Raw genomic sequence first — 26,918 nt, 5'->3', positions numbered from 1 at the left:
CATGCATATCCCCCTTTGACACCATTTGTGTATCATAACAAACATGTTACTCTTCTGCATACTATGCATTGTGCTTAGGAAAGTTGTTCTGTTCCAACAACTGCAGGTTACAATAAAATGTGTAGTTTGTACATAAGTAAACTGACAAATTATCTAAAAGGTTCTGATACATCTTTCGGAGTTAACAAATATTTTTTTAATTAAAAAGTATAAATTTTAAACATTCCGCCATCAGTTACAATTACTTGAGAACTACTTGATGTATTACAATGTAACAAATGCCATTCTTAATGATTTTTTCCGTAATTTCAAATGAGCTAAAAGTAAAATGGAGTTTCCATTAAAAAAAAGTAAGTTTGTGTTAAAAATCGTACTTCCTTACGTAGTTAAACGTATCATGTCCACTAATTTCATGAGCCCCGCTCATACCTATATATCTGTGAAAGCAGTTTTTCAATATTTGTTGTTGTTCACAGAATATTTCAGGTCGCAATATATAATTCCCAGCCTTCAAAACTGCTTCTGCAGTATCAGAATAATGAATGGGACAAACAGTATGATACATCCATGCCTGACGAATTTTTGAAATTCTATCCTCTGGCTTCATAGGGTGTTGTATTGACCAAAAAATCATTTGAATATCCATGCATCGTATTTTATATTTCCACCTAAGTGACTGTGTTCGTGTGTACCTCACGAAATTAATCACGAATATTCATGGCTCAACTGCCAATCTGGCCATTTTTTTAAAAAAAATGTTGTTTGCTGAGATTGTGTGGAAAAAAATGAAAAATGTGATAAAGATATCTGACGTTTGATTGTGTTCGAAATGAGTGAGTAAATATCAGGTGAACATGCTGTAACAAAATTCAAGATTAGGTGAATGTAAACTAATGAGGTCCATTCAGTGGTGAAGTGTGACATTTTTTTTACATAGTCGTTGCAAGACTTGCCAAACATCGGTGTCAGTTTTTCGACTGGGAAGGTTGGTTGGTTCGTGTTTTAAGTCCACTTTATGCACAGTGAGGCTAATCTGGACTGGAGCTGTAGTTTAAAATGGGATCCAAACCACTAAGTGCTACCACTTTGCCATCAGGGAGGCTTTTTCAACTGGGAAGGGAGAGGGGTGTCACAATATTTGTCTGCGGTAAATGTCAACAAAGTTACATGTACGAATTACAAAGTAAATATAATGGCTACAGTAGGGTGGTCACCATTACAATAGAAAAATATTTAGGGGTCGCTCAGAGCCTTCAAATATGTTCCATACCGGCTACATACTATATGAAGTATCAAACAGTTTTGCATCTATTAATCAGCATTGGCATTTTGCCCAGTTTATTTCGAAAAAACCCAACCCGGATGGGTTTTTCAGATCAAACCCAGGCAAAGCTGGTTTTATTGGTTTTTTCAGGTTATGTTTAAAAATATATATTTTAAAAATTAAATACATTTTTCCGCTAGTAGTAACATTCAATTTGAATTGCTTTATACAACTATCTCTGAAGTAAGCAAATGAAAACAAGTCTGCGCAAGTAGTAACGTGAGATGGCTCCACCAATGAACACCGAAGAGAGAGAAATGGGTTGTCTGGAGGGGGGGTAAGCAATTGCAGTTTCCAGCCACTATTTCCTCCCCTTTGATGCTATGTGCACCCTTGCTCCAGAGATAACTGTGAGAGGGAATAGTTGACTGAATCAAAAGCTATGTGGCATTTCTGTTAACATATTCTGTTCTAAAATATTTGTCCAACTGTTTGATTCTACGTACTCTTCCTGGAGGGTGTAGTAGTTAATGCTGTTCCTTTGTGATCAGTTTTCAGGGTTGCATTCCCTGAGAAGGCACATACTTTGGTCAAGAATCAGAATACCGGGGAGGGTACAAAGTATGTTATGACCAATGTTTTTTTTTATGTGGCAGTCAACAACAGTACTCCATCTGGCACCTTATTATAGGTGAGGACTAATAATTAACTTAATATAATTCTGGCTTATGATGCCAGAAGTCCTGGGTTCGAATCCCAGCCTTGGCATGGGTATTCTTTGTGTCCTTTCATCAATTTCATCATATCACACTAATTTTCTTCTTTACGATTAGCCAAATGTGTCAGAAAAGAGGAGTAAAATAAAGCAAATCAATCAATCAACCAGTGAAACAAACAAGAGAAATGCATATGCATGTGTGTGTGTGCTTGGATGCATCATCGTTTATGAACGTAACACAATTTTGAGTAATTGTTATGATGAATACATTAACAAACAACCCGGTAACACAACATACCAACTTGAATAGTGCTGGAACCTTTCTTCCCAGGAAAAAAAAAGCAATACCTGTAACTTTGTACAGACTTAATTTTATCAATCAGGTTTGCTACCTTCTTCCTACATAATGAAACTCAAATTTAGGCATGTTAAAGTATATGTTTTTTCAAGCACATTTTTAGGTAATATTATTACTGAATATTCCATTCTGGTTATCACATCGTGCTACGATGCCAAGGGTCCTGGCATCATAAATAATATCATATCATTAAATAATCCAAAAATACTATGCTTGTTCAGTTTATCACAGTTGTATTTTCCCATTATTTTTCTGAATGTTTCAAGCAAAGATACCTCCTCCATGTATTAACCATGCTAAATTATAAGTTTGCCATATTTAATTGTCTGGCTGATTTCACCCAAATTAATACCTTATACATCTTCCAAAATATCTGGCTGCTATGAGAATGGCAATTCCCATGGTCAAAACATTGGTGACCTCCAATTTGTCCACAACAATCTCCAAACATACACTATATTTCAAAACATTTATTGTCAAATTATAGCTTAAGCGAAGCCCTAAAAGTATATTTTCTTAATCTCCAAAAATGTAGTTTAGGCAGAGATTTGAAAGTGTCATCAGAATTTGGAATCTATTTTTTATCTACAATCTTGAAATACTTTGAACAAATTCAAATGAAAAACAGAATCATACCCGAGGTGTATCTACTTGTAGTTGTGATTAATTTCATCTAAAAACCTCTAAATTTGCTGCAGTTATTGTGGTCTCAAAATTGGTGACTTACACCTAACCTTCCTAACACACACACTACATTACAGTTTTTATTAAAAACGTAAAACTCAAGTGATGCCATAACATTGCTGAGACTTGTGTTTTTTAATATACGAAAATATAACCTAGTCATATACAAGCATAATTTAAAGTTCTCGCAAGACATGTTAAACCAGTCTGTCGTCTACTATCTTTATGCATGATGACCAATTTTTCTCAAATACAATGTGAGACCAATCCTTCAAGTTATCTTGGAACCAAGGACGTATTTAGAGGGGGGGGGTCCCCCCGAAAGATTTACCAACTGCTAAAATTAAATAATGAAGAATATATTCGTTTAGCCATTGTTGTATAATTTCCTCTGAACTTATTGGAAGACAAGGATTATATTGGAATCATAGGGCTTTGAAGGACACAAAGGACATATTAGGGGTCCCCTCCCCCTACACGAAAGACTTACGAAGTACGAAAATTAAATAATGAAAATATACTCTTTTAGCATTTGTTGTATAATTTCCTCTGAACTTATTGTAAGATAAGGATTATATTGGGATCATACGGCTTTGAAGGACAGGAAGGATGTACTTAAGGGAGATGCAGGGGTCCGGACCCCCCCCCCCCCCCGAAAGACTCACCAAGTACTAAAATGAAGTAATGAAAATATTAGCATTCGTTACATAATCAATGGTTATTAATTTCCTCTGAACTTTTTACAAGGAAAGGATTATATTAGGATCATACGGCTTTGAATGACATTTCAAAGAAGATTTATGTACTCTCAAAATAATATGCATAAAAATTTAATCAGAAACTTACATCTCTTTAACTACATGTAACATCATTTTTGTTATTCGATAAATATTGAATTATTCATCTATTTGACATTAATTTAATTTGCCAGGGCATTTGTTTTTATGTAAATTATTCCGATCTTAACTACAGGCAGTGGCGGTACCTCCATGGAACAGAGGGTACAGGCTGTTCCGTCCTATTTATCGCGCTTTTAAGCTATTTAAATTATTTATATTAACATAATAAGAACACTTCTTTCTCCCGAAATCAACATTTCCAAAAGTATAACACTGAAGAAAATCTTTCACCGTGGCTGGATGTTTGTTTACGTCACCTACCCCCAATGCATCATGGTTCTCACCCTCTACTGACGCCGAATTTCCGACCACGTGCGAAGGTCAACAATCCCCACAGCACCACGAAACTGAACCCACTAGCTGTTCCCTCAGAGAGATATTGCGGATTCGCTTTTCTTCCAGTTTTTTGCTTTGTGCTGAAGTTTAATCGCGTCATAAGTGATACTTTTGAGTGTAGAAAGTCTGTAACTGCCTAATCTCGTTGAGAACTTGTGTCTGACATTCATAGCGAACTGGAAAAATCTACAGTCTAAGCGTCTGCTAAATGCCTTGGCTAAACACTGCGAAATAGCTTCCGAGGGAACAGCTCACATCCACCTGTTCCACCAGCCCCAAGATTAAAGTTTCAAGGCACGCAGCGGCAGGACAAGAAAGCGAATGTTGCAAGTGTTGTATGATCGACCAGCTGAGGACACAAGCCTTTAGTTCATTGAACTTTGCAGAAAATACAACAAACCAACACATATCCTAACTGAATGAAAAACTAAAACAAAATCATACACAAGGCATTTTCAAACGAATTACTACAACTCTGTAAAATGATTAACTGGATATTCTTCGAGTGGCAAATTATATTGTCCTTGTTTGATCCTGAGAAGGGAGTCTGGAACCGTTCGGGTTTTGTCACATTAATAACTTCTACTAATCTAGCGAACGTCATGAAAATGCTCAACCATCTGTGTGCCATTATTGCATTGAGAATGTTTGAATTACAAGAATACTCAACTCTATGAAAAAAGTCAACCTAATCTACGAATAAAGAGATGAAACAGGTTTAAACAAAAAACATATTTTTTTCTCTGATTAGTCATAAATTTATATTATTAAATATTTCTTTGTTGCGCGTCAACAATTTTATTTTTAATGTTTTCTTTACATTATATCATATTTACTTTAAAATTATTATTATCAATTATTATTATTATTACAATTATTATTGTCACTTCTGACAATTTGTAATATATGTATCGTATATTTATTTAGTTCATTTCAATAAATGTTGGAATTTTACTTGATCTATTGTATTGTATTAAGACACCCATGAGGTGGGGGGGGGGGGACAAGTGCAGGAGACCTGTTCCCCTGCCTGATTTATCACCGCACGCCACTGACTACAGGTAAGCTACGTAATGAATATGTGCTGTTATATCTATATTCTTATACAGTCTTTTTACCTATTCATGTAATAATACAGCAGCGTGCAAATTAATCCGAAAAAGATGCATACTTTTCCAGGTATACAATAATCTTAAAATACGTTGCAGTTTTAAGCTTTAGTTTCACTTTTTTTTTTAAAATAACTGCACATTCTCTTTCGATAATGCCCTGTGCTATGAACAACGATCCATTTTTACTCAATAGTTCATTGTTGAAGACCCGAAGTGGAGTCTATTCTTGAAGTACCACACATTAACAAGGGCAGAATGCATTTTCTCCTTGGTTGAACAATCCACTTTTGACTTCCTTCTTTTACAGATAGACCATAAATTTTCAATTGGATTTAAATCAGGTGAGTTTCCTGGCCAGGAGAGTACTTGTACATTGTTATTATCAAAGAAGTAATTGACTTTTCGAGATGTATGACATTTTGCTAGGTCCTGTTGAAAAACACCATCACCAGCAGGAAAAGATATCTTGAGATGAGGTATGACTTTTTGTCGCAGTATGTCAATATATCTATCACTGTTCATCATCCCCTTAACAGGAACTATTGGTCCAGGCCCTTCAGATGTGAAACAATCCCAGAACATTATTTTCGGGGGGTGTTTTGGAGTTTGTTGCATGTGTTCTGGTGAAAGTTTTTCACATTTTGCTTTACGAATGAAAGAAACCTTGTGACGATGCACTTCAAAATGGCATTAGTCCGAAAAGAGCACTTTCTTCCAGTCCCAATGACGTTTTGCCCACGTTACGTGCTTTTTACACATTTTTTTGTAAGCAACTGTTTTTTCAATGTCCTACAAGCTTTTCGTCCAGATTCAAACAGTCTGCGACGCACTGTTGTAACGTGGGCGTCGACTCCACTTGACAATAAATCACTTGTGAAATCAACAACACTCAGTCTGGGGTTCTGTTTGCTTTTTCTAATAAGAATTCGGTCATCCTGCAATGAAGTCTTACGTTTGCGACCACATTTTCCCTTTCTTTGAGGCTCGATGGATCCAGTCTCTTGGTATTGTTTCAAAATTGAATTAACCATACTCAATCCGACACCACATTCTGTAGCAATTTGTCTCTGTGGCATTGAAGTATGCTGTGATAAAGTAACAATTTTCGACCATTAGCGTGGCGTGTGTATCCATTTGGGTAGCAGCCGAAATGAGAACCACTCCCACAAGAAACTTACCTTCCGCTTGGCACATAACTTGCAACACAACTGACTCTTCGTCTGTCGACGATAACAAAATACTTCAATATAGACTACACTTCGTGTCTTCAAGAATGAACTATTGAGTAAAAATGGCTGAAAAAAGACTGAAACCGAACAAGTTGTTCATATTGTTCCGTCACAACTTCCGCAGTCTTGTCATATACCAGCACAAAACAAAGGCAGTCTTCTCGAACACAGCTGGATCGTGAAAAAATTAATGGTCAGCGGAAATTCTTCCGTTCACAATATACAAGGCACGTCCAGAAAGTTATTAATTGCACAAAATTCTACAACTCTTAAACTACTTTTCCACATAACTGCCGAAATTTTGCAGGCATTTGTCATAGCGTGGCACAAGTTTTTGTATACCTTCTTCATAGAAATTTGCCGCCTGTGTCTTCAACCAGTTGGAAACAGTTTCTTTCAGCTCGTCGTCATTGTTGAAGTGTTGACCGCCAAGGAAAGACTTGAGATGTAAGAACAGATGAAAGTCGCTAGGAGCGAGGTCAGAGCTGTATGGAGGATGGTCAAACACGTCCCAGCCAAATCCCTGTAGGAGGTTTTTCGTCACATTTGCAGTGTGTGGTCGTGCATTGTCGTGAAGAAAAAAAACACCTTTGGACAGCAATCCTCGACGCTTATTCTGTATTGCGCAATAATAATTTCTATGAAGAAGGTATACAAAAACTTGTGCCACGCTATGACAAATGCCTGCAAAATTTCGGCAGTTATGTGGAAAAGTAGTTTAAGAGTTGTAGAATTTTGTGCAATAAATAACTTTTCTGTATCTGTACACAATTTAATTTTATTACCAAACGGAACTTACTTTCTGGACGTGCCTTGTATATAATGTTTTGTCTCCCAGTATGATAAAATGCTCACTCATTTATCTCCAGTAGTGTGCCCAAGGGAGTGTTGGTGGTGCCCCCCCCTCCCTTTTGGTCCAGTATTCAAAGGCAGAAAGAGATGGAAAAATAAGGACTGACTACAGAAAAGAGTATATGTACCCCCTCCTTTTGTAAAATCCTGGGTATGCCAGTAGAGCAGTGGCATGATATGCCAGAGACCTGGTTCAGGTCCTTGCAGAGCCTGAAATTTCCGCTAAAATGTCTACATATGCAACATCTTCTTGCTTTCTCTTCTCGACATTCATAAAATTTTCAGCTGTCCCTTTGTGGTGGTTAAATGTATGTGTGTGTCGAAGACAGGTAGCTTAAATAAAAGTCCTTTTGATCCCATTAAAGTGTCGGACATGAAATTTGGACACTCAAAATTTTGATATACAGTTGATCTGTGCAGCTTATTTTTTTTTTTTTTTTTTTTTAATAAACTGGTCCAATATTCGGTACTGCTGAAATATTCACTTTAGAGACCTTTTGATATTTTCGGCTCATGTCCCGACCACCTGATCCCCACCTTAGATACCTGCTATTATCAATAAAAGTTATAGAACATTCTCTGTGTTGCTTAGATAATTATTTCTCTCCTTAAACTATCATTACATTATTCAAGAACCTAATTTATCTAGTGTAAACTGAAGCATTTCCTTAGGGTGAGAAGGGGAGCTTGACCTCCTGATTCCCACCTGGGATATGTTCTGTAATTAATAAATGGGTTGTAAAACAATCTATCTTGCCTCGATTATTATTTCTCTCCTTAAATTATCTTAACATTATTCAAGAAGCCAAAAACCTACTTTATCTAGCGTAAACTGAAACATTTCTTGGGGGGGGGGGGGCTTGGCCCCCCCTGATTCCTACCTTGGATACGTGCTATAATTAATAAATTGGTTGTAAAACAATCTATCTTGCCTCAACTATTATTTCTCTCCTTAAATTATCTTCACATTATTCAAGAAGCCAAAAACCTAATTTATCTAGTATAAACTGAAACATTTCCTTGGGGAGGGAGATTGGCCCCCCTGATACCTTGGATACATGCTATAATTAATAACAGGGTTATAAAAAAAATCTATCTTGCCTCTATTATTATTTATCTCCTTAAATTTTCGTCACATTATTTTATTTCACACACACACAAAAGGAACCAAAATCCTCATTCTATCCAGTGTAAACCGAAAACTTCCGGGTTGGGAGGACTTGTGCCCCTTGAGCCCCCCTTGGATACGTGCCTGATCTGAGCATGTAATTTCTGAATATGAAAGAAATAACTTTGCACAGTCAGCATTATTTAACGTTAATTTACACTGAAGATGATTGAGAACATGAGCCATAAAAGGCCATGTACACACCATTTCTCATTCATTGACATCAAGATGTGGTTTCCAGAAGATCTCTTCAAACACCAAACATTTGTGTGTGAAGTAAAGGTAATGTTTGACTATTTATTCAATGTAAGAATAAAAAAGTCACTTCTGGTAGAGACACTATCTTGGTAGTTGAATTTGAATTTAAAATTTTGGGTGCGTCAGCACGTAGGCTATTTTGCACCCTTCACATTATATGGGGGCCAGCCCCTTATCATTACAAATAACACCTCTAACGTTGCATAACTAAAAATCTTAAAATTTTCTGACTTCTGTTAAAAGCTGAGGCTGTAAATGGGCACTCAGCACACACAAGGACAAAAAACAGGACAACACAGAAAATTATACTGGCCATAGTGCCAGTCGCCAGAGCCTCGTTAGTCTTCAGTCCAGGGTGTACTACCTGAAAGTGAGGTTGACTTTTGGGCACCTATGTGGAAGGTACCCTTTACACCCCTATCTTGGTAGTTGTATATGATGTGAGTGTCTCTCTTACTTACATGAAAACTTACGTATGTTCATGTTCTAACATGAGGATGGGAATAGCATTTAAATATGTGGTATGCTTTCAACATATGAACAATCTTGGTGATCTAGTTGACAAAATAGTACTCTCCCAATTCTTGGCACAAATTTTACCCTTTCTCTGTGTAATCACGATGCAATGTTCTACATTTTCCCCATCAATGTATGCTATTTATATACAAATCGTGATTTTGGTGTTTGAAGTAAAACTTTGCTGTAGAAATTAGTATAATCAAGAAAAATATATAATAAACACTTAGGTGAGTGAGTATTGTTGTTAAAAACAATCTTTAAAACGACGTTTCGCAGAGCTACGCTCCCCTTCTTCAGGTTTCTTTTTAATCAGCACATTAAATACTTTGTCACTTAATCAAATCCAGGACTGGGTAAAAAGGTTTCGGATTAAAAGACGTTGAATTACACGACTGTTAAAAATGCCTTAAAGGCTTGGCAATATTTCTAGAGGAGCTGTGTTCCCCATCCTACCTACATTGCTGACTAACTGCTGTTACATACGTGTGTTACATTCCTTCCGCTTTTGGCATTCTAAAAACGCATAAGGAAGGGATTCCGATGAGACCAATTATACCCATGTACACACACCTGGGGTATAAATTGGCAAAAACTTTAGTATCGAGATTAAGGGAGATTGGGGGGAAGACTGAATACAGTGTTGAGAACTCTTGGGAGGTAAAGAAAGGATTAGATGAAATAAATATAAATGAGGAAGATGAAATTCGTAGCTTTGATGTCATTAACTTATATCCCAGTGTTCCTTGAGATAAAGCTGTGGACTGTCTTCAATGTTGGGTAATGGATAAGGGGATTGATGTTACAGCCTGGGTTTTGTAAGATGGTTAGAACTTGTTTTGGGGTACAATTGTTTGTTTTAATTGTAAAATATACAGACAGATAGAAGAAGTAGGTATGGGTAACCCTGTCAGGAATAGTTTCCAGTATATTCTTAAATTTTATTGAGAAGGATGCATTAGATGAAGTTAATAGTCATATTAAATACTTTCGTAGGTACGTTGATGACATTTTGATAATCGGGGATAAAAGAAATTTTGGATCTTACTTTTGAAATTCTGGGAGAACTGGATAGTAAACTGCTCGCCGTTAAAAATGCAACACCCAGAAGGAGTAATCGGAATCGTACGAAATGTGCACAGTGTGTAGAGGAGAGGTGCAGAAGGAAATTATTAGGTGTTCAAGTCTGTCATGCATCATGTGCGCCTGCCACGCCATCTGGTAAGTGGTACCTGTAGCAGGTCAGATAGGTGCAGACGAGCAGTGAAAGTGCATGGTCGTGACTGTAGTGTGTTAAAATCAGTCAACAATGCCACGTCGTCAAATACGGTAGCGATTCCAGCAGGTTTCCCAGTTCGATCGCGGCCGAATTATTGCATACCGTGAATGCGGATTATCCTACCGTGAGATCGGTGCCCGTGTAGGATGGAATGCACCCACAGTGATCCGTGTATGGAACCAGTGGGTCCAGGAAGGCACTGTAGAGCGACATAGAGGTTCACAACGTCCACGTGGGACAAGAGGACAGACATCTGATATGCATGGCCCTTACAGACAGAATGGCCACGTCAACGAGGATTGCGCATGAAGTACGGGATGTTTTACAACGTCCAGTGTCCCCACGAACCGTGCTTCATCGTTTGGCGAACCGGGGAATTTTTTCCCGGCGCCCACTGTGCGGATTCCTCTGATGCTAGAGCATAGGCGTTTGCATCTGAGATGGTGCCAAGACCGTCGTGCATGGATGGCGGAGTGGAATGCTGTAGTGTTCTCTGATGAATCCCGCTTCTGTATACAACATCATGATGGACGTACACGCGTGTGGCGGCACCGTGGCACTAGGCTTCATGATGCCTGCATCATGCATCATCACACAGGGCCTTCATTGAGTATCATGGTATGGGGTGCCATCACCATAGGTGTTCATTCGCGTCTTGTACGCATTCAAGGGACATTGAACAGCCAATGGTACATCACACAGGTTCTCACCCCTGTTGCTGTCCCATTAATCCATGCACTGCATAATGCCACTTTACAACAGGATAACGCACGTCCCCATGTTGCAAGGAATGTCCTCGCATTTATGGAAGCTAACCACGTGCTCCTGCTTCCTTGGCCAGCACGTTCGCCGGATATGTCGCCAATTGAACATGCCTGGTCCATGGTGGGTCGCTGGCTGGCCCAACTCAGGTTTCCGGCACGTAAGGTTGAAGACCTCTGGCACCGTGTGGAAGCCACTTGGGACGCCATACCGCAAGCAGACATCGATAGACTCATTCTGTCCATGCCTCGCCGTGTTGCAGCAGTTATTGCCACCCGTGGAGGCTGTACACGCTACTAGCTCCTTGGGGTTATGCAACTAGTACCGAAAACGGGGCTATCTGAGCATGTTATAGAAAAGAAACATAAACTTAGAAAAAGATAAGTGGTAAAGAGAGTTTTTAAACAACGCGATAGAAACGTTCATGAAGCAGCATGCATTTGTATAGACAGGGGAAAAAATAAATAGGGACGACGGCAACTTGGATGAAAAATGGATCAAAATGCTTAAACGATGGGGTAAAAACGATGACTAGTCTGTGAAATTCCATGTCACGCCGGAAGTGACACGCTGCATCGGAAACGATAGAGTTCTCATTGGAAGGAATGTAACACACGTGTGTAACAGCAGTTAGTCATCTGTGTAGGTAGGATGGGAACACAGCTCCTCTAGAAATATTGCCAAGCCTTTAAGGCATTTTTAACAGTTGTGTAATTTTACGTCTTTTAATCCAAAACCTTTTTACCCAATCCTGGATTTGTTTATGTGACGAAGTATTTAATGTGCTGATTAAAAAGAAACCTGAAGTAGCGGAGCGTAGCTCTGCGAAACGTCGTTTTAAAGTTTGTATTTAACAACAATACTCACTCACGTAAGTGTTTATTATATATATTTTCTTAATTATAATAAAGTGAGTAAACGCACTATCTTAAAATGAAATTAGTAGTTCATTGTTCCTGAAATAAATGATTTGAGGGAAGGAAACAAGATATATAATGGTGCAAGATCAAAGTGGACAGTATTTCAGAGCCACACAATGTGATAGCTGCTTGTATTTTTGCAATGACAGACATTTGAAGCAGGACATTGTCTTGAAGCAATCTCACATCTTTGCACAGCACGCAGGAACCCAGGGACCTGATCTAGATCCTCACCTGCAACATCTATGGTGCTTTTTACCTGGGGGGAACATCAATTGCCCTCAACCTCCGCATCAATAACCACCGCTCTTCCACGTGTAACCTAGACTTCACTAGACCGAGTAGCGATCATCCATCTCTTACCCCCAACCAGCCAACACCTCAGTTCACTAAGTTGTTGAAATCCAAATTTCCTTACGTAGTTGACGTATTGTGTCCACTAATTTCATGAGCCCCTCTCATACCTACAAGGGTTGGATAAAAAGTAATGGCAACACTGGTATAATTGATACTTGACTGTATTGGCAGAGGATCACGTGTTACATTCCTTCAATGTAATCACCCCCATCTCTATGACCTTCTGCCACACGTATGGAAGGCGTCCTACATTGTCAACGCATCCATCTCTGTTGATGTCCCGCAGTGAACGTCCTATAGCACATATGATGGCTTCACACGTGTCATTGTGCTTCCCGCGCAGTAGTTCCTTCATTTTGGGAAAAAAGTCGTAATCACACTGACTCATATCGGGTGAATATGTTGGATGTTCCAGTACCTCCCACTGCCAGTTATGCAGGAGTGCCATCTCGCAGTGTGACACCTTGCATTGTCATGCAGGATGATGGGAGACCGTGCCAGAACATGTCCTCCCTTCCTCCTTAATGCAGGACGAAGGTGGTGTTGCAAGAAGGTAATGTAGTAGGCTGCGTTGACCGTCTGCCTGGGAGACGACGTTCTTCTTGCCTAAACATATTGTTAGGGTGCTTGAACTCTCGTCCTCTGCTTAACCGTTCCCACTCACTACACTTCCTTGTCTGAAATTTGCTACCTCCCTTTGCTGCAAGGAGCATAAATCTTAATCTTAAACCTCAGCTAGAATATCTACAGGGTAGGGTTCTTTGTAGACAACGAAACCAGACAGGATGCCTTCCAATGGAGACGTTTAAACGAATATATTATATAAACAAGGATACATGGAAATAGAATATTTACATGATGAGCTACTTTTCTCTATAATTCTCATCTACAGTCGAGTTTTATCTCAATATGTTTTTTATTATTTATTTTCTTCAATTTGTATATTCTTCTATCTGGACTTACTTCTTAATGGACAGTCTGGATCTGGACTTCCTTCTTAATGGACATATCTGGATCTGCATTTCCTTCTTAATGGACAAGTCTGGACTTCCTTCTGGATTTCCTACGTCAGCTTCCTTCTTAATGGATGGTCTGGATCTGGACTTCCTTCTTAATGGATGGTCTGAATCTGGACTTCCTTCTTAATGGATGGTCTGAATCTGGACTTCCTTCTTAATGGATGGTCTGGATCTGGACTTCCTTCTGGATTTCCTTCCATTTCAGCTTTTTGACGATATATGAATTCATATATCCTTTTTCCAACTTTTTCCCTTAAGCTTTGGGAAATATACTAATCTCCTCCCTTGTGGCTTGGATTGGAACGTGCCAACACTAACTGGGTACAACAGAGTGTATACTTGGTGCCAAACGATTGATACGCGCATCAAAGTAAGTGCTACGGTTGAAATGCGCAACCAAAAGTGCTGTGGGGCGTCAATTGGAATGCGCCGCCACTGATGTAAACAAAATCATCTATGGGAATAGTAAATCAATCAGACAAATGCAATATCTGTTCAGAGACACAAATTTGTATCAGTTCTTCGACTTCTTTAGTTTTCTGATCAATTTACATATGATCACTGGTTTAATTTATCGCGTATATACATTAATTTATTTCTTTTATATTTATTCTTTATCTTCTTATAGTAGATTCTATTGTTTTTCATCTTTCCAATCTGCTTTGTTCTTATTTATAAAGTTATTCACATATATTATGTTAATTCTTAGTCTTGCATGCCTGGTGCTGCCATCTGTATTCCTCTTTGGCAAACTATTTACATTACTTGGTCCTATTGGGTACGTAACACATTCCCTTATCAGCCACGAAGCGCTTGTGGCGTTATGACTCACCCCTTTCACGTGATAGCAGTGTTGCCATTACTTTTTATCCAACCCTTGTATATATCTGCGAAAGCAGTTTTTCAATATTTATTGTTGTTTACGAAATATTTCCGGTGGTACTTTTAGGTGCCCCACCTGGTATATATATACAGGGTGAGTCAAAAGTCGTAAAACAACTTCAACAATGCTTGGGTGCTAGTAGATATCATAAAAACAAGTAACTTTTCCTTATAACCTTTACCTCGTAAGTGCTTAGTTTCTGTGCTATAAGCGCTTAAAATATATCATGTATGTATGCAACCCAACCCAGCAAACGACCACTCTGACATAACTTACAGGGGTGTGCATCAGGGTTGCCACTAGCGCCACTTTGCAGTCTTACCTGAACAAAATACATAACAATAATGATACTTGCGATGTTGTAAAAAGTATTTACAGTACTTACGAACTTACCAAGGCAAAAGATTTCCAATAAGTGAGGACTGAAATTTAAGAACGCTCATTATAAAGAATCTCCATGTTTCGATTGTCATGCAATACGAGTAATCCCAACAGAGGCTTGCGACAGATGTTGATGAAATCGACGAATGAACAAATGGTAACATAATGTACTCGCTGCCTTGTTTCAAGCATGCAGACTGTATAATTTTATTTGAAAATTATACCTTGGCTTGTAGGGTAGTTTCTAATCCAGTCCGTCACATAATATGTGAGCAAGCCCCGTAGTAAAAACAAATTAATGATCATGGCTCTTGCAATAATATTAATAATGTAATTTAAACATAAATTAATTCAGAATAAAACTAACAAAGGAATCAACTCCTTATTAAGAACTAATTCCACACTTATGTCAAGCGCTAAGCTGTATAAGATTAAGGAAACTAAATTTACCTCATTCTTTGCATGAAACATCTTATTCACATGCAAGTGAAATATTCTGTGTACATTCAGCTAAATTATATTTAATATTTAATAATGAAAATCTGTTGCAAGTACCCAACAAATTACAAAGTAATAAATAAGTCCTCGAGTTTCACTGACCGTATTATAAATGCTCCACCTCCCGTGCTGCGCGGATAACATCAAGACGATAGCTGAATTCGTTCCAAATGCATCTGAGAGTGTCTTCTTCCACAGAATTTACTGCAGCCGTGATTTTGTCCTTGAGCTCATCCAAGTCAATGGGTAATGGTGTAATTAAAACTACTTTTTTTGCATAGACGCCATCTTGTGAACGACTAAGGTGAGCATCTATTTGGGTGCTACTAGTGTTATCTAGCGGCAGTCATTTAAAACTATAGACCACTATGGGTCAAGTAGTGCACGTTTCATTCACTGGCAGTGTGTGGTTGTACAGATTAAGGTTTTAAAATTGGGTAATTCTTTTTGAAACACACTGTATATATTTATCTTTTTTAATGTCAGTAATAGTTGTGTTATACCAGAAATGAATCAGATAATTTTCATACTAGCATTGTGTTAATGTTAAAGACTTAGGATTAGTGCTTGAAGTGGAAAATATTATGTGGAGCTAGCTTTGGGGAATGCCCCTATGGTATAGCATGGTGACCATGAGGCAACTGAGAGGATGCTTTGCAAAAATTTTGCTAGCTGGGCCATCCCTCCCCCCTTCACTTGGAGCCCTGCGTAGGATTATGTACGGTGGTATAAAAGGGTTTGAGATGTGGACAAAAGTATACTTAATTTCTTGCTCTTTGTTGTGAATCATCTCATTATGTTCTTTTCGCCAATCACCCACATTTGTATTCAGTGACGGCCGGTAAACTTTTTTTTTCTAGTTTTAGTTTATGTTGCTTTCTTTAACTTCTGGCTAATTGCAACAATGAAGACTCAAACAAACTCCCATGCCGAGAACAAGAATCAAACCTTCAGTGGCGAGGTCCTGAGGCGACCACTCAGTTTAACTCTGTCCCTGAGGAGGTTGTCGTGTAATCTGTAAACTTATGTCATCATGAGATGTCCACAGGTAATATTGCAAATTCGAATCTTGGGTGGGCTCCCCTTCGCCTTGTAATCAAGGGGTCCCGGGTTCGATACCCAGTGGAGGCACAAGTGGTTCGGATTCCACTTTAAACTGTAGGTCCAGTCCTGATTAGCCTTACTGTGGACTTAAAACAACAAATCAACCAAATCGAATCTTGGGTAAACCATGAACGTCATATTGTGTTTGTTTATTCAACTATTTAAGAGGCACATCCAAAGCACTACCCGTTTCTTAACAAAAAGGAAAGTAAGGAAGTTAGTTGAAGGAAATGTTTTTACTCTGAAAGTACATACTTTAAGCTATTTTTCTTCGTAGACACCCATATCATTGAGGCACTTACCGTACCTGGAAAAAGTTTTTGTATTTATTTATGAGAATGTGATGATGATGAAGTGAAATTGATGAAGTGGCACTCAAAGGAACACCTATGCTTAACCAGGACCCGAACCTGGAAGAGTAGGTGGTGAAATAGTGAGTCCAACACACTCGGCTATTGGGTTACGTACCATGACAACTAACAGAAGATATAGATATGATAACATAATTCTTTTTTCGATTCTTATCTCATAACCCTACATTGTTATTTCCCAGGTTAAATTTCAGTTTGAATTTTTGCTTACTGCTATTTGAATGATATAATTTATCAGGTTGATCTTCTACTTTGCTAAGTTGAGGAGTATGCGTAATCTTGGCTGGCACGGCTTTGGTCTTGTACAATCATGGACACTTCTGGGTTGTAGCATGACCATTGACTTTCAATGGGAACATTAGAAATTCAGGTGGTTTGAATAGCAAGCAAGAACTTTAGGATCACTCACGAGCAGTAACAGTTGGGCTGAAAAGTTCGTAGGCTAACATAGTAAAAAATATTTTTTTGACAAAATTCGATTTTATTATTCAATATAGTTGCCTTCGAGGGCGATACAACGATTATGGCGGTCATACAATTTTTCGATGCCATTTTTATAGTACGCTTTCTCTTTAGCCTCAAAATAGGCCTCAGTTTCGGCGATTACCTCTTCATCGGTGCTAAATTTCTTTCCAGCGAGCATTCTTTTAAGGTCTGCAAACAGGAAAAAGTCACTGGGGGCCAGATCTGGAGAATATGGTGGATGGGGAAGCAATTCGTAGTCTAATTCATATAATTTTGCCATCGTTTTCATTGATTTGTGACACGGTGCATTGTCTTGATGAAACAGCACTTTTTTGCACAGCTTTCGCATGTTCAAATATTCATGCACAATATGTCCAACACGTTCCTTTGATATTTTTAAAGTCTCCGCTATCTCGATCAACTTCACTTTATGATCATTTAAAATTATTTTGTGGACTTTTTTGATGTTTCCGTCGGTAACAGCCTCTTTGGGGCGTCCACTGCGTGCATCGTCTTCGATGCTCATTTCGCCTCGTTTAAATTTAGCAAACCACTTCTCAACGGTTGATTTTCCTGGTGCAGAGTCCGAATAATGTTTATCAAGCCAAGCCTTGGCTTCAACAGTATTTTTTTTCGCCAAAAAGCAACGCTTTATTAACACACGAAATTCTTTTTTATCCATTTTTTCACAATAACAAAAGCTGCTTCACTCACAATGCTATATCTCATGAACTAATTATCCGGCAGCTGTGAAATTTATACACGTATCTTTTGAAGGTTAGTACTAAGTAAAAATCACATGGATTTAATTCTAGTAACGCCATCTATGAGTCAGCCTACGAACTTTTCAGCCCAACTGTTATGTGTGCGTAAGAATAGACAAATTTGGTTAATCATTTTTGGGCCATATAAATTCCACTCCCTGTATCGTAGGGATGTGAAGACCCCATCGCCCAGTGGCTTGTTCACTGCAGTTAGTCAACCAACAGAGTGAAATGGTCAACATTTTGCTCTGTTGGGATCTACAGAGCTGTCCTGTCATGGCTCTATGAGCGTCCCACAATTGGCAGAAGTAGGGTGTGGTTGGTGGACTACAATGTGATCCTCCCAGCTAGATCCGAGGGATCCGCTGACCAACGACAGGTGCGGTCCTCCATTCATATTGGGGGTTAGACGTAGAGTTGACAACTCTGCACTGTAAAAAGACATGTCAGGAATCAGCAATATGAGGCCATGGATGTTCCCAAGGTAAAATATTCTGGAAGTAAAATAGTCTCCCATTCGAATCTCCGGGCAGGGACTACTTTGGGAGATCCCTGGACTAAGAATAAGATCTACATTAGGAATAAGGATATTAAATTAGGCACTTTGAATGTTCTGAGTCTTTACCGGCCTGGGGCATTTCAGTGTACAGTTCATGATTTAGTTAAGTATAAATTAGATATAGTAGCTGTCTAGGAAGTAATTGTAAAATTAAAAATTATACTTTTTTCTATGGTGGTACTGGAAATCATAATTTTGGAACAGGCTTCTTCATAAATAATATAATTTTCTCGGCCCTTAAAACAGTAGAATTTATTAATGATAGGATATCATATGCAGTTTTACAAGGTAGGTGGTGCAAAATTATTTTAATAAACAATCAAGCACCAACGGAAGATAAAGATAATAATACAGGGTGGCTACTCACCGGGAATTCCTTGAATTCCAGGAATTCTGTGTGAATTATTGGCTCCGGGAATTATGCGTGGATTCTGCTTGAAGTTTTCTCCATAGGCGTGAAAAATTGCAACTTTTATTAATTCAAATCCTATTGAATATATACATATTGATAAATGCCCTGAAGCGAGATTTTCACAGTTGAGTTTTAATTTTTATCAAGGATGGAAAATAATGTTGTGTGATAAATAAAACAGAATTCTCTCAATCTGTTAACTTCGTTACTGTCGTTTGTAGAGCAATCTGACAGATGGAAGATTATTGCAAGATAAGATTTCTTGCACATGATTAGGTAGATTTGAGTTTGAAATTCTTACACAATTAACAATTTTTTGCAGTTATACCATAACATTTGTGTGACTTGTGTTTGTAGATGTATTTTGAGTCTGAGTGTTTGAAATGGCAAATGTAAAGTAAGGACCTCAAATTAAATGTTTTAAATATATTTAATTAAATTAAATTAGAATTTTTGGATACATTGGAATCACACAGACACTATATATTGTTACTATATTTGTGTGCGCATATCAGTGGCGCAACCACAGTGGGGCAGGGGGCATTGCCCCCCCCCCTACCTTGAATGGAAATCAATTCTAAGGAGGGCAAGGTGGCAAACATTGATGGCCAAGAGTACCTGCAGAGGGCTCAGAGTGGCAATTATTCCCCTCGATTTCAAATTTTATGGAGATAAAAATGCACTTTATAAAATTTTCTGGCTTGCTTCGCTTGCATGCCTGCTTTTCTTAGTCTCGTGAAGTTCAGAGCCGTAGCTAGGGTGCTGCAGGAGTTGGCCCTGGCCGCCGAACAATCTAAATGATAAAAGTTGTAAAAGAGAGAATGCCATGGCGCCTCGTGAAATTATTTGCACCCTATTAAGTCAATATTGTTTTCAGTTTGAAAAAAAAAAAAAAGAGATAAAAAATGTTCTTGTTCGCTCCACTCGCAATATGATTGTTTTCTGTAATGCATTGTAAATTTGCAGAGAGAGAAATAAGACTTGTCTTAATGGATTTTGTCTTAAATGCATGAACAATTGTTGGGAGCTGGCATTGATTTAATACCAGCTCAGTTAATTAAAAATGATGGGAATTCGGTAAGTCAAATTGATAAATTAATTTGTTTAATATGGAATAAAGAAGAAATCCCTCAACAATGGAAAAAATCCATAATTGTTCCTGTGTTCAAAAGAGGTGATAAAATGAACTGCAATAATTACCGTGGAATTTCTCTACTCTCAACAACATATAAAATTTTATCTAACATTCTTTTAGCAAGACTAACCCCATATGCTAATGAAATTATAGGTGATTATCAATGTGGAATTAAATGTAACAGATCAACAGCAGATCAAATTTTTCACATCAGACAGACACTTGAGAAAAGTGGGAATATAATCAAAATGTCCATCAGCTATTCATTGATTTTAAAAAAGCATATGATTCAGTCAAAAGAGATAAATTATATCGAGTTTGGAATACCTAAGAAGCTTGTTAATATGATAAAAATATGAACCAGTGAAACAGAAAGTAAAATTCATGTGAATATTAATATATATCTGACAAAATTTACAATTCATGATGGCTTAATTTTACCTTAGAATACACTGTTAGAAAGGTAAAAGAATCTAACGAAGGACTAAAATTAAACGGTATGACTCAGCTGTTAGCATATGCAGATGATGTAGACTTACTGGGGGATGATGTAAATACAATTAAGAATAATGCTAAAATATTTTTCAATGCAGCTAAAGAGATAGGTTTGGAAGTTAGCAAAGAGAAAACCATATATATGCTTACAGGCTGAAGCCAAGTGTTAGGTAATAATCAAAATTTAATTAAGTGTTAGGTAATAACCAAAATCTAATTATTGATAACAATTCATTTGAACCAGTTTCTAAATTCAAGTACTTAGGAGTAATACTAACAAATGAAAATGATATTAAAGAGTTATAAAAAGCAGGCTCAATTCAGGAAATGCATGTTACTTTTCTCTTTATAAACTTTTGTCTACTCTCATTTAATATCTAAGAAACCAAAAGTTAAAATATACAAAACAGTAATTTTGCCTTTAATATTATATGGATGTGAAACTTGTTCCCTTACATTGAAAAAGGAACATAAATTGAGAATATTTGAAAATAAGATCCTTAGGAAAATATTTGGACCTAAAAGGGATGAGGATACAGGTGAGTGGAGAAGGTTACATATTAGAAGTACATAATTTGTATTCATGTCCAGATATTATTAGAATGATTAAATCAAGAAGACTTAGGTGGCACGAATGGGAAAGGAATGAAGAGTTTACAGGATTCTTGTTGGGAAACCTGATGGTAAGAGACCAGTAGGAAGACCAAGATGAAGATGGAGGGATAATGTTGAGATGGACCTATAGGAAATTGGTAGGGATGGAAAAGAGTATATAGATCTTGCTCAAGGTAGGGACAGATGGAAGGCCTGCAGCCATGAACCTTTGGGTTCAAGAAGGCTAGAGAGTTATTTAGTTAGTTGACAGTAAGCTAAACAGGTTTCGGCGAAATGGGAGTAATTTGTGCAATACAAAGAAACCTCGGAATTAGTGTCTACAGCACCTGTCTAAGAAACACAAAGCAAAGTGTTATGAGGCAAAGGTCACTAAATTAGCAACATACAATATGAATGCTGAAAAAGAGTGGTAAGAAGGATTCACTAAACACATACTGCCTAAGAACTTTAGTGACAACCGATATATACATGTGAGGAACATTATTTGGTATTACAAAAGTGAGTTTCAAGAAATTTTATTTTCAGTACTACAGTATCAATCCTCTAGGAACATGCGAATTAAAAACTATGTTACAACAAATTCTCTTGCTTGCCTTTTCTCTATCTAGACAAACTGGGTCATCTCAAGTGCTCTATTAATGAAGTTATATCACGAATTTGATTTTTCATCGAAATGAATTACAGGAATTTTGGTGCCTGTGCAAGTTTATTCAGTGCTCCACGAAATCGAATGACTTTGGTTCATAGACAGAGATTCTCGCAATTCATACAGGATTTACATGTGAGAACTAGTTTCCTTATTTGGTGTTTTTGTAGCTGATTTTTATCATCGAATGAAAATGATCTGTCACACGTGCCCCTTGCGATTATGTATATTGTATGGCACTCGAAAAATGGTGGAGGCATTTTAGAATGAACATTGAACACTTGAATTTCAGTCTGCATTCATTCAAAATTCTTTGCATTGGTCAGTTTGTAAATAGTTGTTACACCATCGCAAGCATCATTATTCTTTTGTATTTTGCTCAGGTAAGACTCCCAATTGGTTGTTTTTAAGTCACCTCTCTCAACAAGAGATGCTAGTGCCAATCCTACCAGGCACCCCTGAAAGTTAGTTCAGAGCAATCCCTTACTGTGTTGGGTTGCATGGATTCAGGTAGTATTTTAAGTGCTTATAGTGCAGAAACTAGGGATGTGACGAAGCTGGAAATTTACCGATGCCGATGTACTCGCCGATAATTTTTGGAACCGATAGCGATGCCGATATTTAACCGATTCCGATACATAAGATTATTAATCAGAAATGGGCTGTTATTTTCAGCATGACAAAAATAAATTTACTATGTACATTTCTATTGCATATCATATGTATATACATATATATTCTCAAGAGATGCGAATGTACATTTGCATCTACAAAAGGTGGTTATGTGAACCTTTAAGAAGAACATGGATTCTCAAGATATTTTACAATTAGTACACAAGCAGTTCTTTGAAATGCAAAATGAATTCCTGTTCTGCCAGATTCAACTTCAGAAACACAAGATTTGGAAGCACTTCAGGAAGTAACCTACTTCTTCTCTTATTGCAAATCTGTTCAGCAACACTGAACACTCAATCACTGAATACTGATGGAGCAGGTATGCCCAAGTATTTTCTCAGCACTTGCTTCAGATTTGAATATTCATTTTTGAATTTCCAATACAACAGCAGATCCTACGTAGTTCAGCAATGTACTGTTTTATTTCCGATTTATAGTTAGGTTGATCCTCTGAATGAGTTTGCAATAATTTTATTACAAAAACTCTACAATAATGACGAATCATAACCAAATTTTCAATAAATCTTACAAAATGAGAATATAAAACTTATTAGAAGGTAAAAACTGTAGTATAATCTGTACTGGGTTAAATATCGGATTTTTGCCAATTCCAATACCGATGCCGATGTGTCAATTTCGGCCGATTTTCATACATCTGTAATCGGCTTCGGCACATCCCTAGCAGAAACTAAGCGCTTACGGGGTAATGTTTATAAGGAAAATTACTATAGTCGTTTTCACGTTCAGAAGACACAATGGTCTCTTATGGACAATGCTTTTCTTATGGGAAAATACGAGCGTGCTGTTGTGAAATTTCTCGATTTACAAATGTAGCTTACGTAAAATCGGTACCTGCAGTTTCGCAGGAAATTTTGTAGAGAATACGATGGTGAACACAAAAAACTGATAACTTGCTTACATATTTTTAGATAAATTAAAAATGCAAATTTTCCGTGAAAACAAAATTTTTAAATTGTTTTCATTCCTAACGTTGAAACATGCTGTAAAATTGAAGCATTCATTATGAAAAAAATTGACACTGTTTTTAAATTGTCATAGGTGATGGTGGTGCTCAGAATTTATCAACACTTTAAAGCATATTCGCATTAAAAAATATTCAAATAAAGTATGTGGAGATTTTTTATATTCGTGCAGTAGAAAATATCGTTGCTGGCCATTTTTTGTTCTGTAATTCCAAGTAAAAACTTCCAGCGACAAAGTTGTGGAGAAAATAATGAAATTATTTTTTATAACCACTTAAAGGTTCCCAGCAATACTATTTCCATGCATTTGGAGTTTCTTTTTAAACCGAACCGCGTGCGAAGTAAGGAGATGTTGTCTGGCCATCTTGAGCTGACTCACTGCAGAATTCCGGCTAATCACCACCATGTTTTGAGTTGTTATTCTATTTCCATTCAGTAAAAATATTAACTTCATGCAGTTTGTTATAAAAGAATTCCAATTACTTAAATTTAATAATTGACAATTATTTCCAATGCTGCTTTTGTGAGCAACATTAGTACTGTCACAAATACACGTTGTTTTTGTTTATGTTACTTCAGTTTCCAACGTACACATAAATTCATAGACACCATATTAACCCTTGAAAGGCTTTCCAACCTGTGACAAAATATATCATTATATATACAAAATATGTAACACCTTCATTGTAAAGGAAGCTAATTTCCCGGCGACATGAGCTAGCACTGTATTGGCAACACTGTGTGGTTTCTCCTTAAGTGCCGTTGTGTCTTCTGAACGTGAAAATGATTTTAGTTTTTATATCTACCAGCACCTAAGCATTATTGAAGTTGTTTTGCGACACCCTGTACTTATAGTACTTTTTGTTTAATGAATTTGAGTCCAAGTTGATGTGTATGTGTGTATTGTCTTTACAGGTTTCAAGTGTCTCACCCTCATCAACACAGATGGAGTTTGATCAACACTCATCACCTCCCGTACTGAATGCAGAGCCTGAATTTATCAGTTCCTCAGTCAAAAGTGAACCCCAAGATGTTCCTCCTCATGAAGAGCCATTTGAAAACACTTGGCAGCCAGCATCACCATCACAAGATATTAAATCTGAACCAGCGAAGGAAGAAATAAAAGTGGAAGAGTCAGTGGATGTTGCTGGTAGCTCCTTTTACGTATACTTGCATTCTGGTGCTGGAATGAGTGAATTTTTACAGGAGGATAGTAAATATTTGGATAGGAGTGATGATATTGCACAGTTTGGTTCTGTTGCATTCAAAAGTGATGGGAGTGACAATGTTAAAGTAGAACCTGAATGTGTGAAAAAGAGTGAACTTACAATTGAAGATGAAGGTCCAGCTGCAGACACAGAAAGGTGAGTGCATGAAGTATTTGTGCTGATTCCCTGTGGTGCAAATGTGTTCCATTTGCAAAATGAGTTTAAAATCAATGTGATCAGCACCACACCCCTGGCTGCTTTACCCCCTCCCCCCACAGAGTTTCCTCCAAGTACCCACTTTTTATGATGTTGGGTGTGTGCAGGAGCAACTTGAACAGGTGGAAAAAATCTCGATTGTTCCCTGCCAGGGATCGAACCCGAATCTCTTCCATGGTGGTCAGACACACTATCGACAGCTACCGTGGCTCATTCCAATTTGAGTTGAAACTTGTGCATTAGAATGTCTTAACTATTTGTTTGTTGTTATCACATGTATTTCACTTAAAACGTTGCACGTTAGCCCACACCCTTATGTCACATGAAGGTGCCCAACCATCCAAGATTTCAACTCAATCTGATTTTCATGTAACAACTGTATGGTGGCACCGGATACACTATTTGTAGATTCATGATACTTTAACTCACAAGGGAAAGAATAAGAAAATAATTTCCAACACACATGAACAACAACAAAAGAATAATAATTACCCCTAATATGATGACATTTAAAGTTTGGTCGACTGACTTTTGGAACACCCTGTGCCTAATATTATTACACAAGGAGATCCACAAACGCTTCCCAGGAACCAGTGTTTTTATTCACAGGAAACTTCTGAGAGATGTTTTCCCCCTTCTGTTCTGTACCTGCATGATTTAAATTTAAACCACACATGTAGAAGATGGTTTAAATTTAAATCACAAAATGCACAAAAAGAGTATGTGAAGAAGAAGAAAGAGGCAAGAACAGTAGTAAAGGAGGAAAGAAGAAAGTGGATGGAAGAATGGACCCAAGTGCTAGAAGAAGATGTAGATGGGAACAAGGAAGTATTGTATGGATTAGTGAGAGAAAAGAGAAGAGAAAGAGGAGACAGCTGTAAGCTAAGGGATGAAAGGGGAAATGTACAAGAGGGTGAAGAAATAAGAAGAATTTGGAGAAATCATTCCGAGAAATTGCTGAACATGGAAAAAATGAAACGAACATTGTTCCCATATTCAAGAAGGGTGACAGAAAGGAATGTAAAAACTACAGAGGAATAACATATATATGTGCCACTCAGCAAAGGTGTATGACAAAATATTAGAGAAAAGAATAAGGGAAGTAACAGAGCTGAACATGAGGTAGGAACAGTATGGATTTACAAGAGACAGATCAACAGTAGATCTGATATTTACCATAAGATAAATGCAGGAAAGGCACTACGAGTACCGTCAGATGAGGTTATTTCGGACACTTTTTACAGGTTCTTTGTTACTGTTCACTAATGATGAGGGAATTGTACATAATTTTATGTTATTCGGCTAGCTACATGTTTAAGGAGCATATTGAATATTGGAAAATGTATAGAGTAATTCACTATATGGTGTTAAAAAAATGTTAAATTGTGTCCGAAGTTACCCCAGTAGGTGGTACTGGGGTAACTTTGGACTGTTATTTGTTTCAGGAGTTTGTCCGAATTTATCCCACGTATGAGTTTATTTTGGACTCAAAATTAGGATAAAGATATTATTCAACACTTTTATTAAGGGTAATTTTTTTAATTTCGGGAATTTTATAACTCTTTACTATTTTTTTTTTTTGTTTCAAAACTGATCTTACAAAAATTTACATAGGAACAAAACGATACATAAGAGCAAAATTATAATACAATACAAAAAGCAAAATGAAAATACAATACATTTCTGTGTAGTTTAGTCTATATAGGAACAGTTAGATAACATCTTCATCAAAAATGAAAACTCCTCGTTTATCATTTGGTGCTGGTAGAATCTTGAC

At 37.4% G+C, this 26,918-nt stretch overlaps 1 protein-coding gene across 4 annotated transcripts in view; it reads left to right on the top strand.

Annotated features, from left to right (window-relative positions):
• LOC145989836 (uncharacterized) overlaps positions 1 to 26,918 on the top strand; it is a 159,089-nt gene that overhangs the window by 5,792 nt on the left and 126,379 nt on the right. For all 4 annotated transcript variants that reach the window (XM_083125236.1, XM_083125234.1, XM_083125238.1 and 1 more), the window contains exon 2: positions 24,633 to 25,081. In XM_083125236.1, coding sequence (XP_082981362.1) covers positions 24,663 to 25,081 — 419 coding nt within the window. In that variant the 5' untranslated portion in view covers positions 24,633 to 24,662. The remainder of the gene's footprint in view (positions 1 to 24,632; positions 25,082 to 26,918) is intronic.

Source organism: Lepisma saccharinum, chromosome 7, assembly GCF_977018435.1.
Source record: "Lepisma saccharinum chromosome 7, izLepSacc3.1, whole genome shotgun sequence".
NCBI classification, from domain to species: Eukaryota; Metazoa; Arthropoda; class Insecta; order Zygentoma; family Lepismatidae; genus Lepisma; species Lepisma saccharinum.
This window is presented reverse-complemented; position numbering and strand designations above follow the sequence as displayed.